Below are 23944 nucleotides of genomic sequence, written 5' to 3' on the forward strand. Positions count from 1 at the left end.
CAACACATGCAAAACGCTAGAAAAACGCATGTGTGGAACAAAACCGCAAAATGCAAATGCCCAGAAAACGCACAAACGCATATTCAGCAAAACGCTACCAAAATGCTACCTTTCCCATACTGCCTAGTGTGTTCCTACCCTCAAAAAACAGAGGAGAATTACTGTATATCTGTCTACTGTTTGTTTCCTAAAATAAAGTAACTGCAGAGAGAAACTTAAAGATTTTTATTGGCATTCCATTTCAAAATGACTTCAGCAGCGATGACAAACATGACATAGATGGTTGCATTGAAGTGGAGTAAGCCTTTAAAATATCTTTGCTACATAGCAACAAGAATACGTACAGGCAATCATACAAAACAGTGCAAAACCCATATAACCTACTGTATATAAGAAAACTATTTTCACCCTAAGAGACATAAATAGACATAAAATAGCATTAATTTCTGCAACAGTCAGAGGAACAGTCATCAAATGTTTGGTAGAAGGGACAGTGCAAAGTGATGGACAAATGAGCTGTCTCTGAAAGATCAGAACTAGGGACGCTTAATGAGATGCAAATTGTTCTGAGTTTATACAGGATTATGCAAACTCTGTATGCAAATTTATTCACCTTGAAAATGAACCATTTGAGTCGAACCAAGGTGGAATTGGATTGTATTAGATTGGTGCATTTTCAATTTTATTAGATTTGCATGCAACATTTGCATCAATTCCAACCATTCCTAATCAGAACCAGAATCTCTTGGTACGTACACACTTGCGATAACGATCATTTACAAGGAGCGATAGTTACCAGACGAACAATATTGGAACGATTGGAATGCAGCGATGGGATGCAGCAATCATCATACACATTTTAACGATCGGTTTCGCCAGTGGCGTAGCAATAGGTGTTGCAGAGGTAGCCACCGCATTGGGGCCCTTGGGCCAGAGGGGCCCTTCCTCAACTGCAGTATTAGCTTTCTATTGGTCCTGTGCTCATAATAATCACTTCTATAGATACTTTGAATAGTGGTAATCATTAACAAGCTGTTCCCCATCCCCTTCTTGCACCTCTGTTACTGTATTTGCCATTGGCAGGTTTTGGTGTGCCGTATCAATTGTTATGTATAGAGTGCTTGGGGGGCCCCAATGTAAAACTTGCACCGGGGCCCATAGCTCCTTATAGCTACGCCACTGGTTCTTGCAGAAAAGAACGATCAGAGGGAAATGTTGCGTACATATTTATATAAAATAAAAAAAAAATATCAAACGTGGTTACAATAGATAAGAATATACAGTATGATAGTTAACTTGAAAACAAAGTTTGTTTAAAATGTATAATGTAACAATCTTTACGGGCTGCGTTACACAGGAAGAACGGAAGCTGGGCACAATCCAACACAGGCGCATTGGCCCTTGTAACGATCGTTCTCGGCAGATAACTGTACACACTATAGTTTTGTAACGATTGTAGTACAATATGATCCGTCCTGTTGGATTTTCTCATCATGCCGATATCGTTCGTTCGTCGTTGTACTTAATGATTGCTTGGTAAAGTTCTTTACCCTATTGTCGGCAGACCGATCGTTAAGCTGCTGTTTCAAATGACCATAGTCGCAAGTGTGTACGTAGCATTACCCCTGGGACCCACTAGGAAACTTTGTGTAGCAATTTCTAGGGCGTTTGCAACAGCGATTAACCGACATTTGAAATCGATTATGCAGCGCTTTTGGGGGGCTGAGCGATACGTTTTTCTGAAAACGTTATAATTGACATCTAAATTTCCTTCTTCCATCTGTAGCCCCGCCCCTAAAGGAAGAGGTCACAGGCGCTTCTCTGGCCATAGAGAAGCACCTATGACCTCTTCCTATAGGGGGCGAGGCTACGGATAAATGAGGGATGCCTGGTAAGTATAATAAAGTTTTATTATCAAAAAAAAACAAACCTGCAAATCAGAAGCACTGTACAGATTACTGTACAGCGCTTTCAAGTATCGGGTAATCGTAATCGCAAATACCCTAGGAATCGCTGTACACATTGCTGCGGCGATTTTAAAGTGCTGCAGAGATTCCTAGGCCTTACAGACTATCGTAATAACTACCTTTATCCTTCATTTATTAGGAACCAACATATTATGACATGCTGTGCAATAAATAAGGGAAACACCTTACAAACATAATACAAAACATACTGTAAATTAATGGCCCAGGTTGTAACTGAAGCTTCAGGCAATAATGCTTGGGCCATTTTTTCTCCCAACTCTGAACCTAATTCCCCTATCCCTAACTCCCCCCACCCATCATCCAGGTAGCAACAGGATCTCATGTCCGCTGACAATTAGGCTACTTTCACACTATATTGGTTGCCTTGTGGATGCAGAAAAATATAATTGCAGCAATGATGGAAAGTCGCACATCTTCACTGTGATGCGACACATACAGTGCAGCTAACAGTCTACAGATTTATTATTGCACCGCACCCAGAACCACGCGTGTTGTCATGCAAGTGCAATAGGGTAACTGAAGTATAATTGCACCGCATTTGAAGCGATTATATTGTGTGTTGTGATGCAACGGAAATAGTGTGAAAGAAGCCTAACTGGTTGGTTTCAGGGGGCTGTAATTGTAATGGACATGCTTTGTAAGTGGCTTAAAATAGCAAAACCCGAGGCTTGGTTCACACATAAAAAGGTGTCCAGTCCTATCCTGTCAGTTTTTGACAGCTGGCATCAGTTTTATGTGTGCTTCTATGGCTGTGTTCACACAGAAATCTGTACATTTCCGGTCCAGTCAGGTAAAACTGATAGAAAACTGATGCAAAACCAACAGGACAAGACAGTGCTGGACTGTACCAGATTTATGTGTGATCCAAGTCTGACAGGACATGTTCTTCTTATAAAAATCACAAACCTAGGGGGAGGCAATTTCTCTGATGATTTGAAAAAAAAAAATCCAAAAAATCCTGAAATCTGAAGCAAATTTTAGTTCAGCAAATCCTGCTGCTCAGTTATTTTTGGGGAGAAAAAAAAAATACTGTTTGTGCAGGTAGTTTATCAGCAGCATCAGGGCCGGGCCGAGGCATAGGCTGGAGAGGCTCCAGCCTCAGGGCGCAGTGTAGCAGGGGGCGCACAATTCATTCAGTTGTCATTCCTAATTGTGTATTAAGCAGAAAGAAATAAGAAAAGGGGATATATAGCAGTGACTGCAAGCCAGATAACTAGAGATTAAGGTGTTGGGGAGGTTGTGGACCCTGTGGCACCTCTTAGTCTGATAGCAATCAGTGTGTGATGGCTGGGGTGGCAGGGATGGGGGGGGCGCACTTTGGTGTCTCAGCCTTGGGTGCTGGAGGACCTTGTCCCAGCTCTGAGCAGCATGTTGTCAACTCTGAGTACTAGTAGTAGCAGCCCTATAGAATAATGTCAGAATAAATAAGCATTTTCTTAATTTGACCTGTAGTAACTGTACATTGACCTTCATGTTAGGGTATCAGCTGTGCATTTACAATAACAATCAGCACCCCAGCCTACATTTGTACAATGTCATTCCTAATCAATTACTTTTCCTGCAAGACAAGAATGTTTTATGTAGTGTTTATGTGTCTATGATCAGGGCCGGTTGAAGCAACACTGGCACCCCCAGTGCAAAATTAACCTGGGGGGCCGGTGACCCCCCCCAGCTCCCAACCCAACTGGCAACCCCGTCTCCCCCCTCCCCATCTTCCCTGCTTAAAGGATGTTGTCTTTCCAGTAGCAGTGTTGGGAGCAATACCAACTCACCTGTCCGGGTGCTGGTCCGTCTGTGCTCCAGTGTACATCCATCCACGCTGGCTGCCTCTTCTTAGTGACTTGGCGCATGTTATTAACAGTACACATACCGGTTAACTAAGAAGAGGCAGCCAGCATGGATGGATGGAGACGGAAGCACGGATGGACCATCGCCGGGACAGGTGAGTATTGCTCACAACACTGCAGGGGCCCCGAAGACGACATGCTTGAAGCAGGGGGAAGGATAGGGAAGGGAGCAGCGGAGCTTAGAGGCCCTGGAGCAAATGCCCCCCTTGCCTCAATGGGAGAGCCGACCCTTTCTGAAATGACTAGCAGAAGTAATGCCCTCAAAATACTTTTACTTCAGTGGTAGAGAGGGTTTCTGAGGCAGGCCTTCACTGAGCAACAGCTCAAAAATATTTTATTGGTCGTAATGGGCTCAATTAACAAACATCGGATCAGATGCACAAAACTCTGATAAAGTTTCCGTGCACAGAGAGTGCACTGCAATTTTACTGTTGCTTAGACTGACAGTGAGGCTGTGTTGCACAATAAGCGAGACCCATGTTACCTAGGTGTTAAAGTAATGCCCGCTATGCAAGTAACGCAGGTCGCACTAAGCGTACAAGAGGAATCTGCGCAGGAGAATTGGGCGCAGGATACAGCCGGTATACGGCTGATCCTGCTGCTGCACAAGTCCCGGCCATATTAAATACTCTTCCCCCTCCAGGCCGCCTTGGATGGTGGGGAATGAAATAATTCGGCTTCCAGCATTTGCTGGAGGACAAATTATACTGTTTTATAAGTAACTTCAGCTCCATCTTCTGACGGCGCTGAAGTTACTCACTGCTGCGCCCAAGTCTCCTGCGCTGGAATGAAAGTGTTTGCGCACTAATTGCCCAATGCACGCTACCTTGTTGGCCCTGTGCACAGAAACTTTACCTTACTTTGTGCACAAGCCCCAATGTGTTGAAGTGTACCTCAGTAGCGGGAAGCCTCTGGATAGTCCAGAGGATTTTCCAATCTTCCTGCAGCCCAATGTTCCAGTGCTGGGTCCCTCTAAAGAATATTCAACAACAGCTAGTTGAATATGTTCCTAGTGGCTGTTCTCCCACTGTTGACAAACTCTGCTGTTCTCCCACTGTGGACAAGTTTGGCTGATCTCCCACTGTTGACAAACTCGGCTGTTCTCCCACTGTGGACAAGCTCGGCTGTTCTCCCCCTGTGAACAAGTTTGGCTGATCTCCCACTGTGGACAAACTCGGCTGTTCTCCCACTGTGGACAAGCTCGGCTGTTCTCCCCCTGTGAACAAGTTTGGCTGATCTCCCACTGTGGACAAACTCGGCTGTTCTCCCACTGTGTACAAGCTCAGCTGTTCTTCCACTGTGGAAAAGCCTCGTCTGTTATTCCACTGTGGACAAGCTCAGCTGCTCTCCCACTATGGACAAGTTTGGCTGATCTCCCACTGTGGACGAGGCTGGTTGTTCATCCACAGTGGACAAGCTCAGCTGTTCTCCCACTGAAGACAAGTTCATCTATACTGGGCCGGTGCAGTATGTTCTGAATATGCCCAGTAGAATGAAGCCACTCGTCCATCCACAAGCACCTCATTCTACTGGGCATGCATAAACCTTACTCGCGCATGCCTCGGATGGATAGGCTCCTACATGGATGGGAGCGCAGCCACAAGAAGAAGAGAGTCCCGTGGAAGAACTGTGAGCTAGAAGAGAATCTTGGAAGCGTCTGGACCCCCTCCTCGTTACAGGGTTTATTTAATTAGTGTGAGGTAAGTCTGCACTGAAGGTACCGTAGGCTGTATTCACACAAGCAGTGAGCACATTTTCTTTCACCACTAAGAATGTCCTTCACACCACTGAGACTCATTTTGCTGTTATGGATGTTTTCATTTACACAAGCGATAAGTGGCGGTGATAATTATGTGTTAGGTGGGACATGTTGTATAAATGCAGTCAAAAGCTTGTAAACGCCTGTCTACCACCGTGTTGTAATGCTGGGTGGTTTAACAAGATGCCTATGAGGTGGTAATCATACCACTGCAGTGACCATGGGCTTGATTCACAAAGCCGTGAAAACTCTTATCACGGGCGTGGTAGCGTTATAGCGCATGTAACGTTTTTCGCATGCAAATGCAAATTTGCGCGCAAAATCACACCCTTCTTCACTCGATAATGCACATTTTCACGCACAAACGCAAATTTTCACGTGAAAACGGCAACGATTTCGTGCGCAAATTCGCATTTGCACGCCAAAAACGGTACACACGTTATAGCGCGCACAAACCGCTAGCGCAGCTGTGATAAGAGTTATGACGGCTTTGTGAATCAAGCCCCACGTGTGTCAGCAAGGCCTTATTGACAGTCAAACAATGCAGTTTCTATGTCAGTTTGTTACTGTCAGTTCTAACTGTCAGTTTTTCACCTCATTGCTCGAGCAGTACTTTACAGACTGCACAAGGGACCATGGCAGCCTTGGAACACAGTCTCTACAATACAGGAAATATATGGTCTAAAGAGCAGCTCTAGCATAAACTACAAGTAAATAAAACTCAAGCACTTCTTATACAAGTTATTTTGCAGTGCCGATCGTGGTCAGCTCCCATGTCCTAGTTTGGGAACTTTGCTAGTCGCTCCTGGGCTGCATGGAGACGGATGATCTGGTCCTTCAGCTGCTTCCTCTCTCTGGCCATATTATTCTTCTCCTGCAGCAGCATGCTTAAATTCTCTTTTTCCTGGATCAACTGCATCATCTGATTCTTAAGTTGCAGGGCAACCTCATAAAGGACGTAGTGCTGGATGATGAGAGGGATCTGGTCCCCTAGGCGAGCAGTGGCAGTCTAGCAGAGAGAATATCAATGGGGAAGAGTTAGGATAAGAGTTGTCCTGCAGTCCTCTTACTACAAAACTTAAAGCAAACCTGTAGCGAAAATAAACTTATGACATCATGAATTGTATGTGTAGTACAGCTAGGAAATAGAACATTAGTAGCAAAGAAAAGAGTCTCATAGTGTTTCCAGTACAGGAAGAGTTAAAAAAAACTTCGGATGTTATCTATGCAAAAGAGCATAGATTTTTTTTCTGTTTTCTGAAGCATTTAAAGGACACCCGAGGTGAAAAGAACATATGAAATAAACAATTATATCTATCCTCCTTCTTCCGCAGTTTTATTTTATATTTAAATCTACTTTTTACGTTTTTACTGTTTTATTGTTTTTGCTCAATGACACATTCATTGAAGTATGCCAGAGCTAAAATCTATGAACTATTGACCCTTTTATCTGTTTCCTGCTCCCAGAAGCCATTTTCTGCTAGGAAAGTGTTTTATAGTTGTAATTTCTTATCAGTAAGGGTCACACTGTAGTCTGACCCAGTCCGCACTGTAGTCTGACCCCTTTCCATTACATGGGCATCTCCCTCTTCCATGCCAGCAACCCCCTTCCCCTTCCATGTGCGTCTTCTTCTTCCATGTGCAGCATCCCCCTTCCCCTTCCATGTGCTGCACCCTCTTCCATGTGCGTCAACCACCTTCCCCTTCCATGTGCAGCAACCCCCTTCCCCTTCCATGTGCATCTCCCTCTTCCATATCCAGCAACCACCTTCCCCTTCCATGTGCTGCACCCTGTTCCATGTGCAGCAGCCCCCTTCCATGTGCAGCAACCCCCTTCCATGTGCATCTCCCTCTTTCATGTGCAGCAACCCCCTTCCATGCGCATCTCCCTCTTATATGCGAGGGCTTATATGCGAGTCAATGACTTTTTCCTGTTTCCCGGGGTAAAAGTTGGGGGGTCGGCCTATATGCGGGTCGGCTTATATGCGAGTATATAAGGTATATACTTCCAAGCAATTTTCTTCGATTTTTCATTTTTTTTCATAAAAATTGACCACACGTGTGGTACATTGGTCAGATTTTTTAAATGTTACAATCAGTCAGAAAAATTGATTGCAATTCTTGAATTGAAAAGAGATTAAAAAAATTGTATGGTGTGTGGCCACCTTAAGGCTAGGTTCACTCTTGGGCATTGTGATCTCTGCAAAAACAAGGTTGCAATACAACGAAGGGGAAAATGACGCATTGTGCATTATAACGCATGTCATTAAGCCTACAGCTAATGAAAAATATGCTTCACTGTCAAAAGTATGCTTCACTGCCAGTGTACAAGCACACATTGTCTGATACTGCACAACATGTCTCACATTATGCAGTCGGATTCGACAGCACCACACTGCTAATGCATCAATGTGAATTACAATATAATAGCATAATGTTAGTAATGCAATTATATTGTCATGCCCTAGTGTGAACATAGCCTTAGGGTTTGGCAGTTGGAAAAGGGGGGAGGAGGGAAATGTACAGCTATTTGTTTGGATCCAGGGGCGTAGCAATAGCCATAGCAGCCATAACAGCTGTATGGGGCCCTGAAGCAGAGGGGGCCCAATGGTAATTGAAGTATTTACTATTAACCCTCTGACTTTGTCTTAGTGCCCATGGACTTTACTATAACGCATGAGAATGTAAATTGTCTAACTCATATAGGATAGGGGCAGGTGGCATTGCTGAAGAGTCCCTACATCCAGGGCCGGATTACCAACCAGGAAACAGAAGCAGTCGCTTGGGGGGCCCCCATTCAGAGTCAAACGGGCCCCATCAGCACATAATCCAGCCCTTGCAATCCTGTCAAAAGACACCGCCTGCTGCTGATTATCTTCAGAGCCGGGGTCTCCTCCTGGGTCCCCCTCCTGCTACTGTGCGCTCTGCCACTGCCCGCTCCTCCCTCCCTTCCCACAGAGAACGACAGCTGCAGGGGGCAAGAGTGATAGCAGCAGATGCCAAATGCCCACTCACATAGAGTATCCGTGATCCAAGCATCCGAAACCCATCTGTCTCCTCTACAGGGCTGCCGCTAGCTCTGAACTTCCTGATTCTCAGATCAGACAGGGAGTAGGAAGTAGTAATAGTAGTAGTAACAGAGTGGCGGCACTCTAGAGGAGACAGATGGGCTCCAAGTTGCCGCTGCTATTCCGTGCATTGTGCACCCGCAGAGGAAAGTGGGCTGTTGCCCATAGCAATCAGTAGCGCGGCTGCCCCCGTGTGTGCGGCATGTTGCTGTGCACACAGCAGCTGCACCTTTTCATTCTATTATGACATGATGGGGGGGGGGGGGCAAATCAGTTACTTTGCTTAGGGCCCCATTTAGCCTTAATCCGGCTCTGCCTACATCTGATGGCCTCATGAAAGTTTTTCTATGGGGCCCCATAATATCTAGCTACGCCGGTGTTTGGAGAAGGTGAGGCACTAGGAACAGGTTAAAATTAAAGAGGAGGTTAGGGTAAGGCATCAGCAAGCGGGTTAGATGACACAAATCTTAGTGAAAGTAGAACCACATAGTTAAGTTGGAAAATGAGTAACAGAACCACAGCCTGAACTTCCGATCACTATTCTCCCATGCAGAATTAAAGCATATGTGGAGATAAAAGAGCAGGGCCGGATTTAGGCCAAGGCCGACTAGGTCATGGGCTAGGGCACCACACGAGCAAGGGCACCAAAGCAGCAGGCTAAACTGGTGCAGCATTTGCAAGCTTGCAAATGCTGCAATGCAGGGAGATCAGGCGAGCGCCTGACCGTGGTACTCTGCTGCTAGATACCTGTGCTGCAGCCACCTTCCTCTCTGTGCATGTCTGCATTGTGGCCGGCGGCTATGGACTTGGGCAGCAATGGAGACGGAATGGAAGAGGAAGCTTCGGCACTGGTGACGATCTAGAATTGAGTTACACTGATAGCTGCTGCGGTGTGAAGGTGAGCTGGCTACCTATACTGAAAGGGGGGTGGGAAAAAGAGGGATTAAAAAAGTCATCCGACTACCTATACTGGGGAGGGTTAATCTGGTTACCTATACTTGGGGGGGGGGGGGTCATCAGGTTACCTATACTAGAGGGAAGGGAGGGGGAGGGATAATCTGGCTACCTTTATTGGAGGGAAGGGGGAGGGATCATCTCGCTGCCTATACTGAAGGGGGGCGGCTGGTGACAGTGGCCTTGGGCGGTAAAGAGCACAAATCCAGCCCTGTAAAAGAGATGTAGTACAGACATTTCAGGATAAGATACAGATAATTTCAGACATTTCAGAATAAGATAAAAAAAGGTTTGAATAGGAACAGATTTTTGAATTCTGGCCTGGTCAATTTAGAAATATCCCATTCCTGTGACTGAAGTTCATCCCTTCATATAAGCAAAGTATGATCTGCAGCTGAAGATGGACGGGCTCACCTTAAAGTATGCCTGAATATGGTGGGACATCTCATCAACCGATAACTGCAGCTGGCTGGGACTAGTGGGAGGAATCACTGCTTGAAATTTTGGAGGTGTTTCTTTTGCTATAGCATCTCTGGCCTCCTTCAGTGACCCTCCATAAAGCTTATCCTGGCAGTAGATGATTTTCTCCATCTTGAACTGCGTCCGGATGGCTTTCTCAGCTTCCTTTAGCTGCGCGTTACAAATAATTTCAAGTTTACCCTAGAAAAAAAGCAAAACAGATAAAAACAGAAGTCCATAATGGGTCATTGAACTATACCACAAAAACTTGCAAACAAAGTAAAACCTACAGGCCCGGATTTACATCACAGGAACCTATAGGTACATAGATATGTCATGGCACCTTAGACATCACCCTCAATGAAGCTACAAACCCCCGTCAAACTGCACCGCAAGTGTGCTGGGTGGCTCAGTTGTCACCACCTTCTTTTGCCCAATATAGGTAGCTACAATTGCCCCTTAGTATTAGGTAGCTAGAGATACCCTCAGTGTTAAGTAGCTAGTAGCTCAGTGCCCCTGACTGAAAGGAGATCTGGTCAGTGGACAGCCGAGAGCTGGATGAGTAACCTCTGATATACACGCTGCTCGGGAGTCTGCATAGGGAAGAAGGGAGGGAGCCACTTAGGGAGGGGAGTGAGCTGCCTTTCTATCCTCAGGCGCCTGTAGGCACGTGCCTACAGTGCCTTATGGTAAATCTGGCCCTGAAAACCTTTTAGCAACATACGATACCTGTCTGCCTCTGCAGACACTAATGTTTTATCTCTGCTGTTGCAGCTTCACAGACAGGAGTTTTTGTTTGCACTAGAGGACTAGAGGAGCACATCAAGTCCATCAGTCGAGTAGTGTTATGGATTTCTTGACAGTGCTCACAGAAAGGTAAAGAGATACAAATCTACTGGAAGGTGCTACAGCAGAGGCATGGCTACTATTATTACTATTATTATTTATTGGATTTATATAAGGCCAACATGTTATGCAGCGCTGTACAATAAATAAGATTACAGGCAATGATACAGGGGTGACTGACAGCACAATACAGGTAATAAGCAATAAGATACACAAGGGAGTGGTAGTCAGTCACAATAATACAAGTTCACATTATTCTTTGGGTAGAGTGCACAATCAAGTAGGATACACAAGGAGGGAGGGCCCTGCCAAAGACTTTACAATCTAGAGGGAGGGGGTGGTGACACGAAAGGAGGGGGGCTGTGTCGAGAGGTTCTCAGGGCAGCAGGGAGGTGGGGTAGGCCTTCTCGTAGAGGTGAGTTTTGAGGGCTTGTTTGAAGGTGTTGAAGGAGGAGGCAAGCCTGATGGGCAGTGGTAGAGGGTTCCACAGGATGGAGGCAGCTCTAGTGAAGTCCTGTAGTTGCGCATGGGAGTGGGTGGGGTGGTTAGGAGGAGGTTGTTGGAGGAGTGAAGTGGGGAGTCAGGTGTGTATCTGGTGACCAGGTTAGAGATGTTGGTTGGGCAAGACTTGTGTATAGATTTGTTGGCGAAACATAGGATTTTGAAGCCGATTCCGAGCAGATCAGGAGCCAGTGGGAGGATTCGATTAGTCTGGCTGCTGTGTTCATGATGAATTGTAGGGGAGCAATGCGGTTGTGAGGAAGGCCTGACAGGAGGGTGTTGCAGTAGTCCAGGCGGGAGATGATAAAGGCATGGACAAGGAGTTTGGCAGTGTCCGGGGTCAGGAAGGGGGGAATCTTGGAAATGTTACATAAATGGAGATTTCAGGCCCTAGCAATGGTTTGGATGTGGGGGTGATGGAGAAGACTGAGTCCAAGGTGACACCCAGGCGGCGGGATTGTGTGGCTGGGCAGATGATTGTACTGTTAACTGTGACATAGAAGGGAAAATTAATGGGTGTCATTTGCATATAGGTGGTAGTTGAAGCCCAGAAAGGAGATACGTTTGCTAATGGACTATAACCACAAGAAAAGATGCCCATTCCAAAGACATGAAAATAATCACTACTTATCATATTCAAGTAAAGTGAATTAAATAATCAAATTTATTGAGGACTTATCCAAGCAAAATAAGTTAAAAACAATGAATTAAAAAACACCTTCCGAATCCAAGAGTAAATGGAAATCCTCAGGAGCAGCAGACACTTTATGTGTCACAATGTGAATCAAATCATCAAAAGATATATGTATATAAAGTGCACACACCATATATTGCTCAGCCCATAATATAGGTTACTAATACAAAAGTACAAAAATATATTTAAAAAAATATATATATAAAGAATACAAAAAATAAAAATATTCAAAAAATATGCAAAAAACTGCTATGTACTGGTTGTGTCAAAAAGTGCTAAGTGCTAAGGAAATAGATACATGCATAAAAACAGTGCAAAAATCGGCTGTTTTACAATACATACAAAGTGGTCAAGGACAGTGGTCAAAGTACCATAGGGTACTTTGATACATTACTATAGGGGAAGTAAGATTCTTGTAGTGGCAATACTTGTTATGGGACGAGTCATGGTGGCTGCACTGTTATGGGGCGATCATGCCATGGATGGCTACACTAGCTATGACACCTGGCTGATAGGCCTCCTGGCTTTAGAGGTCATCATGGAGGATGGAGATGGCAGTGTGAGGCCTCATCAAAATTTTGCTTGGAGGCCCCACAATCTTCCTGATATGTTCTCCCCCCTTCCGAACTGCAGATGCACAAACAAATGTTACGCATAAAATTGTTTTTGTGAGCAGAACTCAGTCATAGCTTATGCATTTCATAACAGTCACTGAGTTCGGGTACATTTTAAAGGAATACTGTAGGGGTCGGGGGAAAATGAGTTGAACTTACCCAGGGCTTCTAATGGTCCCCCGCATACATCATGTGCCCACGCAGCCGCTCACCGATGCTCCGGCCCCGCCTCCAGTTCATTTCTGGAATTTCAGACTTTAAAGTCTGAAAACCACTGCACCTGCGTTGTCGTGTCCTAGCTCCCGCTGATGTCACCAGGAGCGTACTGTGCAGACCCTGTATGGTCTGTGGCTGCACAGTATACTCCTGGGGACATCAGCGGGTGCGAGGACATGGCAACACAGGCACAGTGGTTTTCAGACTTTAAAGTCTGAAATTCCAGAAGTGACCCGGAGGCGGGGCCGGAGCATCAGCGAGTGGCTGCGTGGGTACAAGATGTCTGCGGGGGACCATTAGAAGCCCCAGGTAAGTTCAACTCATTTTCTCCCGACCCCCCTACAGTATCCCTTTAAGCTTGAAAATAGGTGATGAAAGGGAGGAAGAGTTTCACCTACCTTGGCATTTCTGTAAAGATATGGAAACTGCGCAAAGTGTTTTAAAGCGATTATATTGAAAGATGATCGAACCAATTCTACAAAAACCAAACAAACAAACAAAAAATACATTAGTACATCTGCATATTAGTGTCAATCGTAATTAAACATTTTGGTTTTGTGAAATGTTGCATAAGTTTCCCAAATACAATTCTGATTGCTAATGTTGATTTTGTGTAATCTTCCCAGAAATGCAGTGAAGTCTATGAGGTACAAGAGCAGGGGCGTAACTACAGGGGAGCAGCCAGGGCCGGTTATATTAAAAAATAATGGATCAGTGACTAGAAGCAGAGAAGGCAGCCACAGTGAGTTCCCAAATTCTGCATGTGACGGCAGTCGAGGACCGTATAAGGGCCTGTACACACTGAAAAACGCAAGCAAAATCGCAAGCGCATGCGTTTTTAAAGTGCCTGTAGTTTTAAAAACGCATGCGCTTTTGCCTGCGTTTTTTGTGCGTTTGCGTTTTTCTTGTAATTGCTGATTGGCTAAACAATCCTTTGTTTTTTTTCTAGTTTACATTTCAACAGGAATCAGGAGATTGCAGAGTCTTCTGGGATACTGACTTCTGAAAAAAGCAGGCAAAAACGCAAGCGCATGCGTTTTAATGCGTTTTTCATGCGCTGCGCTTAAAAAAGCGCAGCAGGCACTGCGATTGCGTTTTTCTAAAAACGCATCGCACCAGTGTGTACAAGTCATCACGATTTTCATTCTTTTTCAAAAGACCTTGCGTTTTTAAAAACGCATGCGTTTTTAAAAACGCAACGCAAGCGCAGCAGTGTGTACAGGCCCTTAGATTCCTTTATCAGCGAATCCGTGAGATACCACACTGTCAAGAAGGAGGTGCTAGGTTCTTGCAATGTAAATCCCTCATTTACTTTAACCACTTAACCACTGATGGGTTTTTCCCCTTATGGACCAGAGCACTCATTCGTCAATAACTTAATAACAACTAAATGATCTATATCTTGTTTTTTCACCACCAGTTAAGCTACGTACACACATACAACAACGATCGTTCGTGACGAACGACGAACGATTGTTTAATGAGGATTCATAAAATGATTGTGAAAAGGTTGATGAAAAGGTGAAAAAACGATACGATCGTTATCGAACGAACGATACTGAAGAAACGTCAATGTTAATGGCCAATAGAAAAAAGGAAGTTGCGTCGTCAAACGAACGATCTTTCAGTAGATCTTAGGAAGTGACGTCAAAGGTATCTTATAAAAGGCTTTGATTCATAATAGCTTCCCAGGTGGACTAGAGAGGGCCAAACATAATGCCAAGCGTAAAAACCACTTGATGGACACATTTAATGGTTCTGAGGGCCACGGGTCGGACTTTCACATGTATGGGCTATACACTATAGTTACATCAGTATGCCAATATCAATATACATTACTATTAAAACATTATAATATAAATAACATACAAATAATAAAACAAAAAAGGGTCTGCGATAGTGTGTGTGTGTGTGTGTGTGTGTGTGTATGTATATATATATATATATATATATATATATATATATATATATATATATACACACATATATATACACACACATATATATATATATATATATATATATATAGAGAGAGAGAGAGAGAGAGAAATTGTTATAAAAATATACACATACAGAAACACACTTATATTTTAAAACATTTACAGCCTTTCCATAGTACTCATAATACAACATAAGATGCTTTTAAAAAATCCAAATTGTGTTTGCGCATGCCCATATGTTTTGTAACGATCGTTTTGGAACGATCTTTGTACACACATAGCTTGTTATAACGATGGTCATTACAAAAAATCTGCCAGGACGGATCGTTCTTTTCCAACGAGATCAGTCGTTGGTCGTTGGGAGTTAATGATCGTTTGCGTTTTTTTTGCAACGATCGTCATTTCGAATCATCGGGGACCGATCGTTTCAAACGACTATAGTCGCATGTGTGTACACACCTTAAGGCCTTGTTCACATTATACGCGCTTCGGTGCGGATATGGAAGCGCGTATGATGTGCTGAAACGCAGGAACGGCAGAAGGGCATAGACTGCCCTTCTACCGTTCACATCTACTGCGCTGCGCAGCAGTACGATGCGCTGGGAAGCGCTTGTGTACTGCTGCCTGCTGATCCCATCACTGTCAATGGATGGGATCAGCAGCACAGCGGGCAGCGGGGCAGATGGCGTGCGATCGGATGCGCTGCGTTCGGATCGCATGGCCATCTGCACTCCTCAGAAGTGAACGAGGCCTTAGGCTTTCTTTGGGTAGTACATTTTGCTAAGAATTGTTTTATTCTAAATGCATTTTAACTGGTATAATAGGAAAACATTTAAAACATTAATAATATCTCCGTTTTTGGCCATTACAGTTTTAAAATAATACATGCTACCATAATTAAAACTCACATATTTGATTTGCCCATTTGTCCCAGTTATTACACTGTTTACATTGTGTCCCTATCACAATGTATGGCACCAATATTTTATTTTGAAATAAAGGAGCATTTTTTCAGTTTTGCGTCCATCACTATTTACAAGCCCATTTTTTTATCATTATTATTTTTAAACAGTAATATACCCTCTTGAGATACATATTAAAAAAGTTCAGTCCCTAAGGTAACTATTTATGTTTTTTTTCATTGTCATTTTTTTAAATGCAAAAGTTTTATTTGGGAATTTATGGGAGAGTTTGAGAGGTAAGGAGTTAATTTTAAATTATGTGTAGGTCTTTTTATTGAAATAAATGTATGCAGGTGTAATTTTACTATTTGGCCACAAGATGTCCTCACTCATTACTTCCCTGAGCGTACAATTAGTATGCGAACAGGAAGTAATGTGCACATGTGTAATTCAATTTATTACAATGACCGCAGGCATCTTATTGATGCTCGTGATCATTGACACGGACTTAGATCAATGAATGGGAACTGCGCTCCCATTTACTGATCTCTCTACTAAGCAGCAGTGATGAGAATGAGTGCTGGAGACAGCAGGGAGTACGCACAGTGGCGATGCGGTGGGAGGTGTATAGCTGCGCCCCTGGAACAGAAACAGTCCTCCCGTGGGGCATAGATAAACTGCCTTAAAAGCAATAAGTGGTTAATACCACTGTTTCAGTGAAATACTTTAATCAGAGTTCTCCCTTAAGACATATTCTAGAGAAACATAATTCTGATCGTTTTAGTGGTACATCATGCTTTGTGGAAGGCCATTTAATTTCTAATCTAGAAGATGTGCCAGATACCCAGGCACTAGAAGATATAATCAATCACAGCAAGAAGATCAACATGCCTTTCCATTTTTAATTATGGCTGGGAGTTCCCGGATCTGCGTAGTAAGTATGCTGTCCATCACATTCTCATTGAAGCCAATAGAAAGCTTCTAATGTGATGGGCAGCTGGCCCACACCCACAGCCCACCTATAGGAGGGTGTGCCTACTTAACACTTGTATAGCGTAATTGCCACCGCACCAATGGTTGTAAACGTGCAGGAGACACTGTAAATCACTCCATACGATTTGCACCATCTAAAATCGGTTCTTTATTAGGCTTCTCTTTAAAAGGTTACAACATCTTAAAAATTCATCTGTGGGTAAGTCAAAGATGACGCACAGGCGTTTCGGGCCATACTCTGTCCTTTTTCAAATCAGGACAGACCCACACTAAAGTTCAACTGCTTCTAACACAATATATATAGCCCACAAGAGGACCACATAGGAGACTGCTGATTTACATACGTGCATATTCATATAGCATCCTCCACCAATCGGATTCCAGAATACAATTTCGCTGCTTTCCATAGAAGGTATACAAATAACAATAAATAGAGACTGCTTTTAATGACACATAAGAAGAAATGCATCAGTGGGCATTCATATGGAATAAGCCACTGTTTGAAACAGAGAGAAATATAAGTCTAAACTCATCGTGTCCAAAACAGCATTTTAACCAATCCAAAACAGGCCTACAATGTCCGCCAGAGGACTTCAAAATAAACTCACCAATAAAGAGAGAGTCCGTGGATCAGAGGCCGCCTATCATCGCAGAATGTGGAGCGTCCACCAATCAGCGCTAACTGCGCTGACTGTGCCGCCCATCTCAAGACGTCAAAGCGTCCCATCACCAATAGATATACGCTGACAACGTCCACAAGTCAGGCTGAGGTGACCACGTGACTGGAGCACTCCACATCACGTGACCCTGCCAGCCAATTCAATTGCTGCCTACAACGTCCGCCTCTCAAAGTAAACATATTACGTCAGCTTGTGCAGTGAATATTAATTAGCCATGCGGCCAGTAATGTGCACGGACTCTCCCTTCATTCCTCCTCTAATGTATCAAACCCGGGGGGCACAGGATCAGCAGAAGACTGGAATAAATAGTAGCACTACATGATTATAGTTTCCGCTGATACAATGTCACCGGCATCCCCATATTGCAGTGCCTCCTAGTGGAGAAAATGAAAAGCAGTAATATATAAAAATGATTAAATCAATGTTAATAAATCATAGTCCCTATTCAGACCCTTCGGTTCAAGGGTGTCAAGCTTATTGATTCAATAGTTCTCCCTCAAAGATAATAATCTATGTCTAGCCCCCCCCCCCCCCCCCTTCTACGTGGATAAGGTATCCCCTCAATCACCTGTACTCTCAATTGTGGCAATGAGTGATTTTTCTTACAAAAATGTTCAGACATGGAGAAGTCCATAATTTTGCTTCTGATATTTGATTTATGGGAAGCTATACGGTCTTTTAATGGTTGAGTTGTTTTACCCACATACCCCAGCCCACAAGGACATTTCAGTAGATAAACAACACATCTTAAGTCACAATGAAAGGACCCTTTGATTTTAAATTTGGTCCTTCGGCTGGGGTGGGTAAAAACACCCCCCTTTACAATAAAACTGCATAAATGACAGTTTGAACATGGGAATGTACCATTCCTTTTGCTCATATTTTGTCGTTCTGGACCCAAATCATTCCTGACCAATTTATCTCTAAGAGATGGTGCTTTTTTATAGGATAATAGGGGCCAGTCGTGAAATTCTTTCACAATAGGTAACCCTTGTTTTAAAATTGGCCAATGCTTGTTCACTATATGCCCAATCCTCTCAGACAGTACATTAAAGGTGGTAACGCAAGGTATCCTTTCTGATGTCTCCAATCTCACTCCTCCCCGTTTAGATAACGCCTGTTCTTTAGGTTTAAACTTAAATCCATCCTGTAAACACACAGGAATTTGTACCTCATTTCCTCCATTCTTATTCCCCTTAAATTTGGATCCCTTACAATTCTCTCAATTCTCTTAAATTGACATTTAGGTATGTTATATTTTACATGGGATGGATGAAGGCTCGAGAAATGAAGAATAACATTTCTATCAGTATTTTTTACATATAAATCAGTTTCCAAAGCACCATCCCTCCTAAACACCCACATGTCCAGGAAGTCCATTCTCTGTTGGTCAGCATGGATGGTCAGCTCAATTGTAGGGCAATTTGTATGTAGTTTAGTCACAAAGGCATCAAGGCTCGAACGTGGTCCCCTCCATAACAGAAAAATATCATCAATATACCGTTTCCATAATATCGCATGTTTGCAAAATAGCTGACTAGAATATACAAATGCTTCCTCGTATAGGCCCATAAATAGGTTGGCATAAAAGGGGTCCACAATCAAGCCCATTGCAGTGCCCCTGCACTGAACGTAAAATGTAGACTCAAACAAAAAATAATTATTTCTCAAAATTAGTTCTAACAACATCAACAAAAACTTATTTTGTCCAGTATGGAAATCTGAGAAATGCATCAAATAGAAATCCTCTGCCTCCATACCCCCATCATGGGGTATGGCAGTATAAAGGCTACTTACGTCTTTGGTGACCAACAGACAATCATCATCGAGATTCTTCACCCCTGAAATAATCTCCAGAAATTGTTGAGTATCCCTAAGAGTCCAAATTATTCACTATCGGTCTCAGGATTTTATCTAAAAAGATAGATATGTTGGAAAACATTGAATCAATCCCCTGGGGGTTCTGAAGATTCTTGTGAATCTTTGGAAGAGTGTATAGGATTGGGATCCTAGGGGAATCTTTAGTCTGGAATCTTTTAAGGTCTCTATCTATAATGTCATTAGTTTCTGCCTTGTTCAGTATAGTGGTGATTTGTTGTTTGATAGTCATAGTAGGGTCATGAGTTAACTTCTCATACACCTGTTCATCACCTAATTGTCTCAAAATCTCGTCTCTATACTGAGTCGTATTCATTATCACTACAGCACCACCTTTATCTGCTGCTCTTATTGTGATCAATGTATTAGAAGACTGGGTTTGAATGGCCCTACGTTCCTGTGGAGAAAGATTGTTAGTTACATTTTTCACCCTTTTACTTTCAAATTCTGATCTCAAAAGTTTAACATCAGCATTAACCTTATCATCCATCCCATGTCAAATATAACATACCTAAAGGTCAATTTAAGAGAATTGAGAGACTTGTAAGGGATCCAAATTTAAGGGGAATAAGAATGGAGGAAATGAGGTACAAAATCCTAGCAAGGGGGTACTCACTGGTGTGTTTACAGGATGGATTTAAGTTTAAACCTAAAGAACAGGCTTTATCTAAACGGGGAGGAGTGAGATTGGAGACATCAGAAAGGATACCTTGCATTACCACCTTTAATGGACTGTCTGAGAGGATTGGGCATATAGTGAACAAGCATTGGCCAATTTTAAAACAAGGGTTACCTATTGTGAAAGAGTTTCACAACTGGCCCCTATTATCCTATAAAAAAGCACCATCTCTTAAGGTGGCCACACACAATACAATAAAATGATCCGATTTTACGGCAATTCGATAAAAACGATCGGATCTCCCGAAAAAATGTAAAGCTTTTTTTTCATTCGACTGAAAAATCCGATCGGATTTCCCGTTTTCTTCGATTTTTATCGATCTGGAATGCCAGATATTTTTCTTCAATCTTTCTAAAGATTGTATGCTGTGTGGTAGATTGCCAATTTATTAATATACACACCCTAGCAATTTTTTCAGAGTTTCCAATCATTTTTATCATAATTGGGGAAAAAATTGAACATAGGTGTGTGGCACATTGGTCATATTTTTGAAATGTTACAATCAGTCAGAAAAACTGATTGCAATTCTTAAATTGAACAGATATTTAAAAAAATGTATGGTGTGTGGCCACCTTTAGAGATAAATTGGTCAGGAATTATTTGGTTCCAGAACGACAAAATATGAGCAGAAGGAACGGTACATTCCCATGTTTTCAAACTGTCATTTATGCTGGGTACCTCCCCCAGCCGAGGGACCAAATTTAAAATCAAAGGGTCCTTTAAAGGGATACTGTAGGGGGGTCGGGGGAAAATGAGTTGAACTTACCCGGGGCTTCTAATGGTCCCCCACAGACATCCTGTGCCCGCGCAGCCACTCACCGATGCTCCGGCCCCGCCTCCAGTTCACTTCTGGAATTTCTGGCTTTAAAGTCAGAAAACCACTGCGCTTGCGTTGCCGTGTCCTCGATCCCGCTGATGTCACCAGGAGCGTACTGCGCAGGCACAGACCATACTGGGCTTCTGCTATACACTCCTGGTGACATCGGCGGGAGCGAGGACACGGCAATGCAGACGCAGTGGTTTTCTGACTTTAAAGTCAGAAATTCCAGAAGTGAACTGGAGGCGGGGTCGGAGCATCGGTGAGTGGCTGCGCCAACACAGGATGTCTGCGGGGGACCATTAGAAGCCCCGGGTAAGTTCACCTCATTTTCCCCCGACCCTCCTACAGTATCCCTTTAATTGTGACTCAAGATTTGTTGTTTATCTACTGAAATGTCCCTGCGGGCTGGGGTATGTGGGTAAAACAACTCAACCATTAAAAGGCCGTATACCTTCCCATAAATCAAATTTCAGAAGTTAAATTATGGACTTATCCGTGTCTGAACATTTTTGTAAGAAAAATTGTCACAATTGAGAGTACAGGCGATAGAGGGGATACCTTATCCATGTGGGGGGGGGGGGGGGGATAGACATAGATTATTAGCTTTGAGGGAGAACTACTGGATTAATAAGCTTGACACCCTTGAACCAAAGGGTCTGAATAGGGACTATGATTCATTAACATTGATTTAATAATTTTTATATATTAATGCTTTTCATTTTTCTCCACTAGGAGACGCTGCAATACGCTGCAAGACGCTGCAATATGGGGATGCCGGTGACATTGGATCAGCGGAGACTATAATCATGTAGAGCTACTATTTATTCCAGTCTTTTTGGGTATTATGTTATATTTTGTTGTTTGTGGTTGTGGTTTTCTTTTTCTTCTGCTGATCCTGTGCCCCCGGGTTTGATACATTAGAGGAGGAATGAAGGGAGAGTCCGTGCACATTACTGGCCGCATAGCTAATTAATATTCACTGAACAAGTTGACGTAATATGTTTACTTTGAGAGGCGGACGTTGTAGGCAGCAATTGGATTGGCTGGCGGGGTCACGTGATGCGGAGTGCTCCAGTCACGTGGTCCCCTCAGCCTGACATGTGGACGTTGTTAGCGTATTTTCTATTGGTGATAGGACGCTTTGATGTCTTGAGATGGGCAGCACGGTCAGCACAGTTAGCGCTGATTGGTGGACGCTCCACATTCTGCGATGATAGGTGGCCTCTGATCCACGGATTCTCTCTCTCCTATGTGGTCCTCTTGTGGGCTATATATACTGTGTTAGAAGCAGATGAACTTTAGTGTGGGTCTGTCCTGATTTGAAAAAGGACCGAGTATGGCCCGAAACGCCTGTGCATCATCTTTGACTTACCCACAGAAGAATTTTTAAGATGTTGTAACCTTTTAAAGAGAAGCCTAATAAAGAACCGATTTTAGATGGTGAGTTTATTTTGAAGTCCTCAGGCGGACGTTGTAGGCCTGTTTTGGATTGGTTAAAATGCTGTTTTAGACACGATGAGTTCAGACATATATTTCTCCCTGTTTCAAACAGTGGCTTATTTGATATGAATGCCCACTGATGCATTTCTTCTTATGTGTCATTAAAAGCAGTCTCTATTTATTGTTATTTGTATACCTTCTATGGAAAGCAGCGAAATTGTATTCTGGAATCCGATTGGTGGAGGATGCTATATGAATATGCATGTATGTAAATCAGCAGTCTCCTATGTGGTCCTCTTGTGGGCTATATATACTGTGTTAGAAGCAGTTGAACTTTAGTGTGGGTCTGTCCTGATTTGAAAAGGGACCGTGTATGGCCCGAAACGCCTGTGCGTCATCTTTGACTTACCCACAGATAAATTTTTAAGATGTTGTAACCTTTGCTGGAGGCACCTACCTGGCTAACCTATACCGGGGGCAACTATACTGGCTTACCTATGCCTGGCTACCTATACTGGGGGGACCTATAGCTGGCTATAGGGATTTGGATATGTGTGTGCGTCGGGTGTTGCCGGGGGAGGGGGGCTGTTGTTGCCGTGGGGGGGGGGGCCACATCCAGATTCCGCATCGGGGCCCAGAGGTTTGTAGCTACGCCACTGCCCACAGATGAATTTTTAAGATGTTGTAACCTTTTAAAGAAAAGCCTAATAAAGAACCGATTTTAGATGGTGCAAATCGTATGGAGTGACCTACTTGTTAAGCTGGCGAGTTTTCTGTATATAAGATGTAGTTGTAGCTTATAAGTAGAAATGGTATTCGTTTGACTTAGATATATAGATATGATGCACGTTTTGCTTATCTGATACCCCCAAGACTGCTGTATCCTCGCCGCTTTTGTAACCAAGGCTGAACATTGTTTCGCGGACTCATGCAATACATTTTTAACTGACTTGGAGCACCTGTGATCTGTGTATCAAGCTGCAGCTGTGTGAATGTCAAGCTGATACAAGACTAAGTGTGGTTATTGGATCGCTGGTGCCGAACGGTGGTTACCAAGGGCAACCATTAAATTGGAAATTAACGGTGAGCATACACTTCTCTCACTCTCAGTATTTTTAACTAGACTATCGCTTTAAAGTACTACTCACCTGTGACTTCCTTTAGCTTTCCAATTGCCGGATATTCAAATGTCTGAATCTGTTTCCTAGCAATGTTTTCAAATGTTCTGAAATTGACAAATCCTGTCAGCTCCCGACCTCGATGCTGGTTTTCATAGTTATGGACATCTCTCTTTATTTCCTGTGGAACTGACATAGCAGTGGACAGTTATGCAAGTGGTGTCACAGCCCTACCTGTCTTCATATGGCTGAAGCCATAAGTACCCCTTCATTGTTTGGGGGCTGGTGCCTGTGTTGCTATCTGTAGTTATGTGCTATACTTACATCTGTCAGCCGAATATTTCAGAGTCTCTTCCCAGGAAGAAAAGTTTCTCCGAATGTCAGTGAACAGCTTCAGAAATCCACTTGCGACCTCCTCCTCTCCTTCAGTAGCTTGGCAAATTTCGTCATCAAACTGCCTGATTCTCTGTCAAGGACAACAATCAGTATACATCAGGCAATTCATGTGTCATTGCAGTTTGGCATTTCATACAGAAAAAACTGATTTA

At 43.4% G+C, this 23944-nt stretch overlaps 1 protein-coding gene across 2 annotated transcripts in view; it reads right to left on the reverse strand.

Moving 5' to 3' along the window:
- Nucleotides 1-4981: 4981 nt before the first annotated feature.
- The window catches only part of LOC137544930 (interferon-induced GTP-binding protein Mx3-like), a 91827-nt gene continuing 72864 nt past the window's right edge, over nucleotides 4982-23944 (reverse strand). For both annotated transcript variants that reach the window (XM_068266026.1, XM_068266027.1), the window contains 5 exons: nucleotides 23721-23862; nucleotides 23427-23585; nucleotides 13345-13421; nucleotides 10031-10276; nucleotides 4982-6603 (listed from right to left, as the gene is read on the reverse strand). In XM_068266026.1, the coding sequence (XP_068122127.1) occupies nucleotides 6373-6603; nucleotides 10031-10276; nucleotides 13345-13421; nucleotides 23427-23585; nucleotides 23721-23862 (855 nt within the window). In that variant the 3' untranslated portion in view covers nucleotides 4982-6372. The remainder of the gene's footprint in view (nucleotides 6604-10030; nucleotides 10277-13344; nucleotides 13422-23426; nucleotides 23586-23720; nucleotides 23863-23944) is intronic.

Source organism: Hyperolius riggenbachi, chromosome 2, assembly GCF_040937935.1.
Source record: "Hyperolius riggenbachi isolate aHypRig1 chromosome 2, aHypRig1.pri, whole genome shotgun sequence".
Lineage (NCBI taxonomy): Eukaryota > Metazoa > Chordata > Amphibia > Anura > Hyperoliidae > Hyperolius > Hyperolius riggenbachi.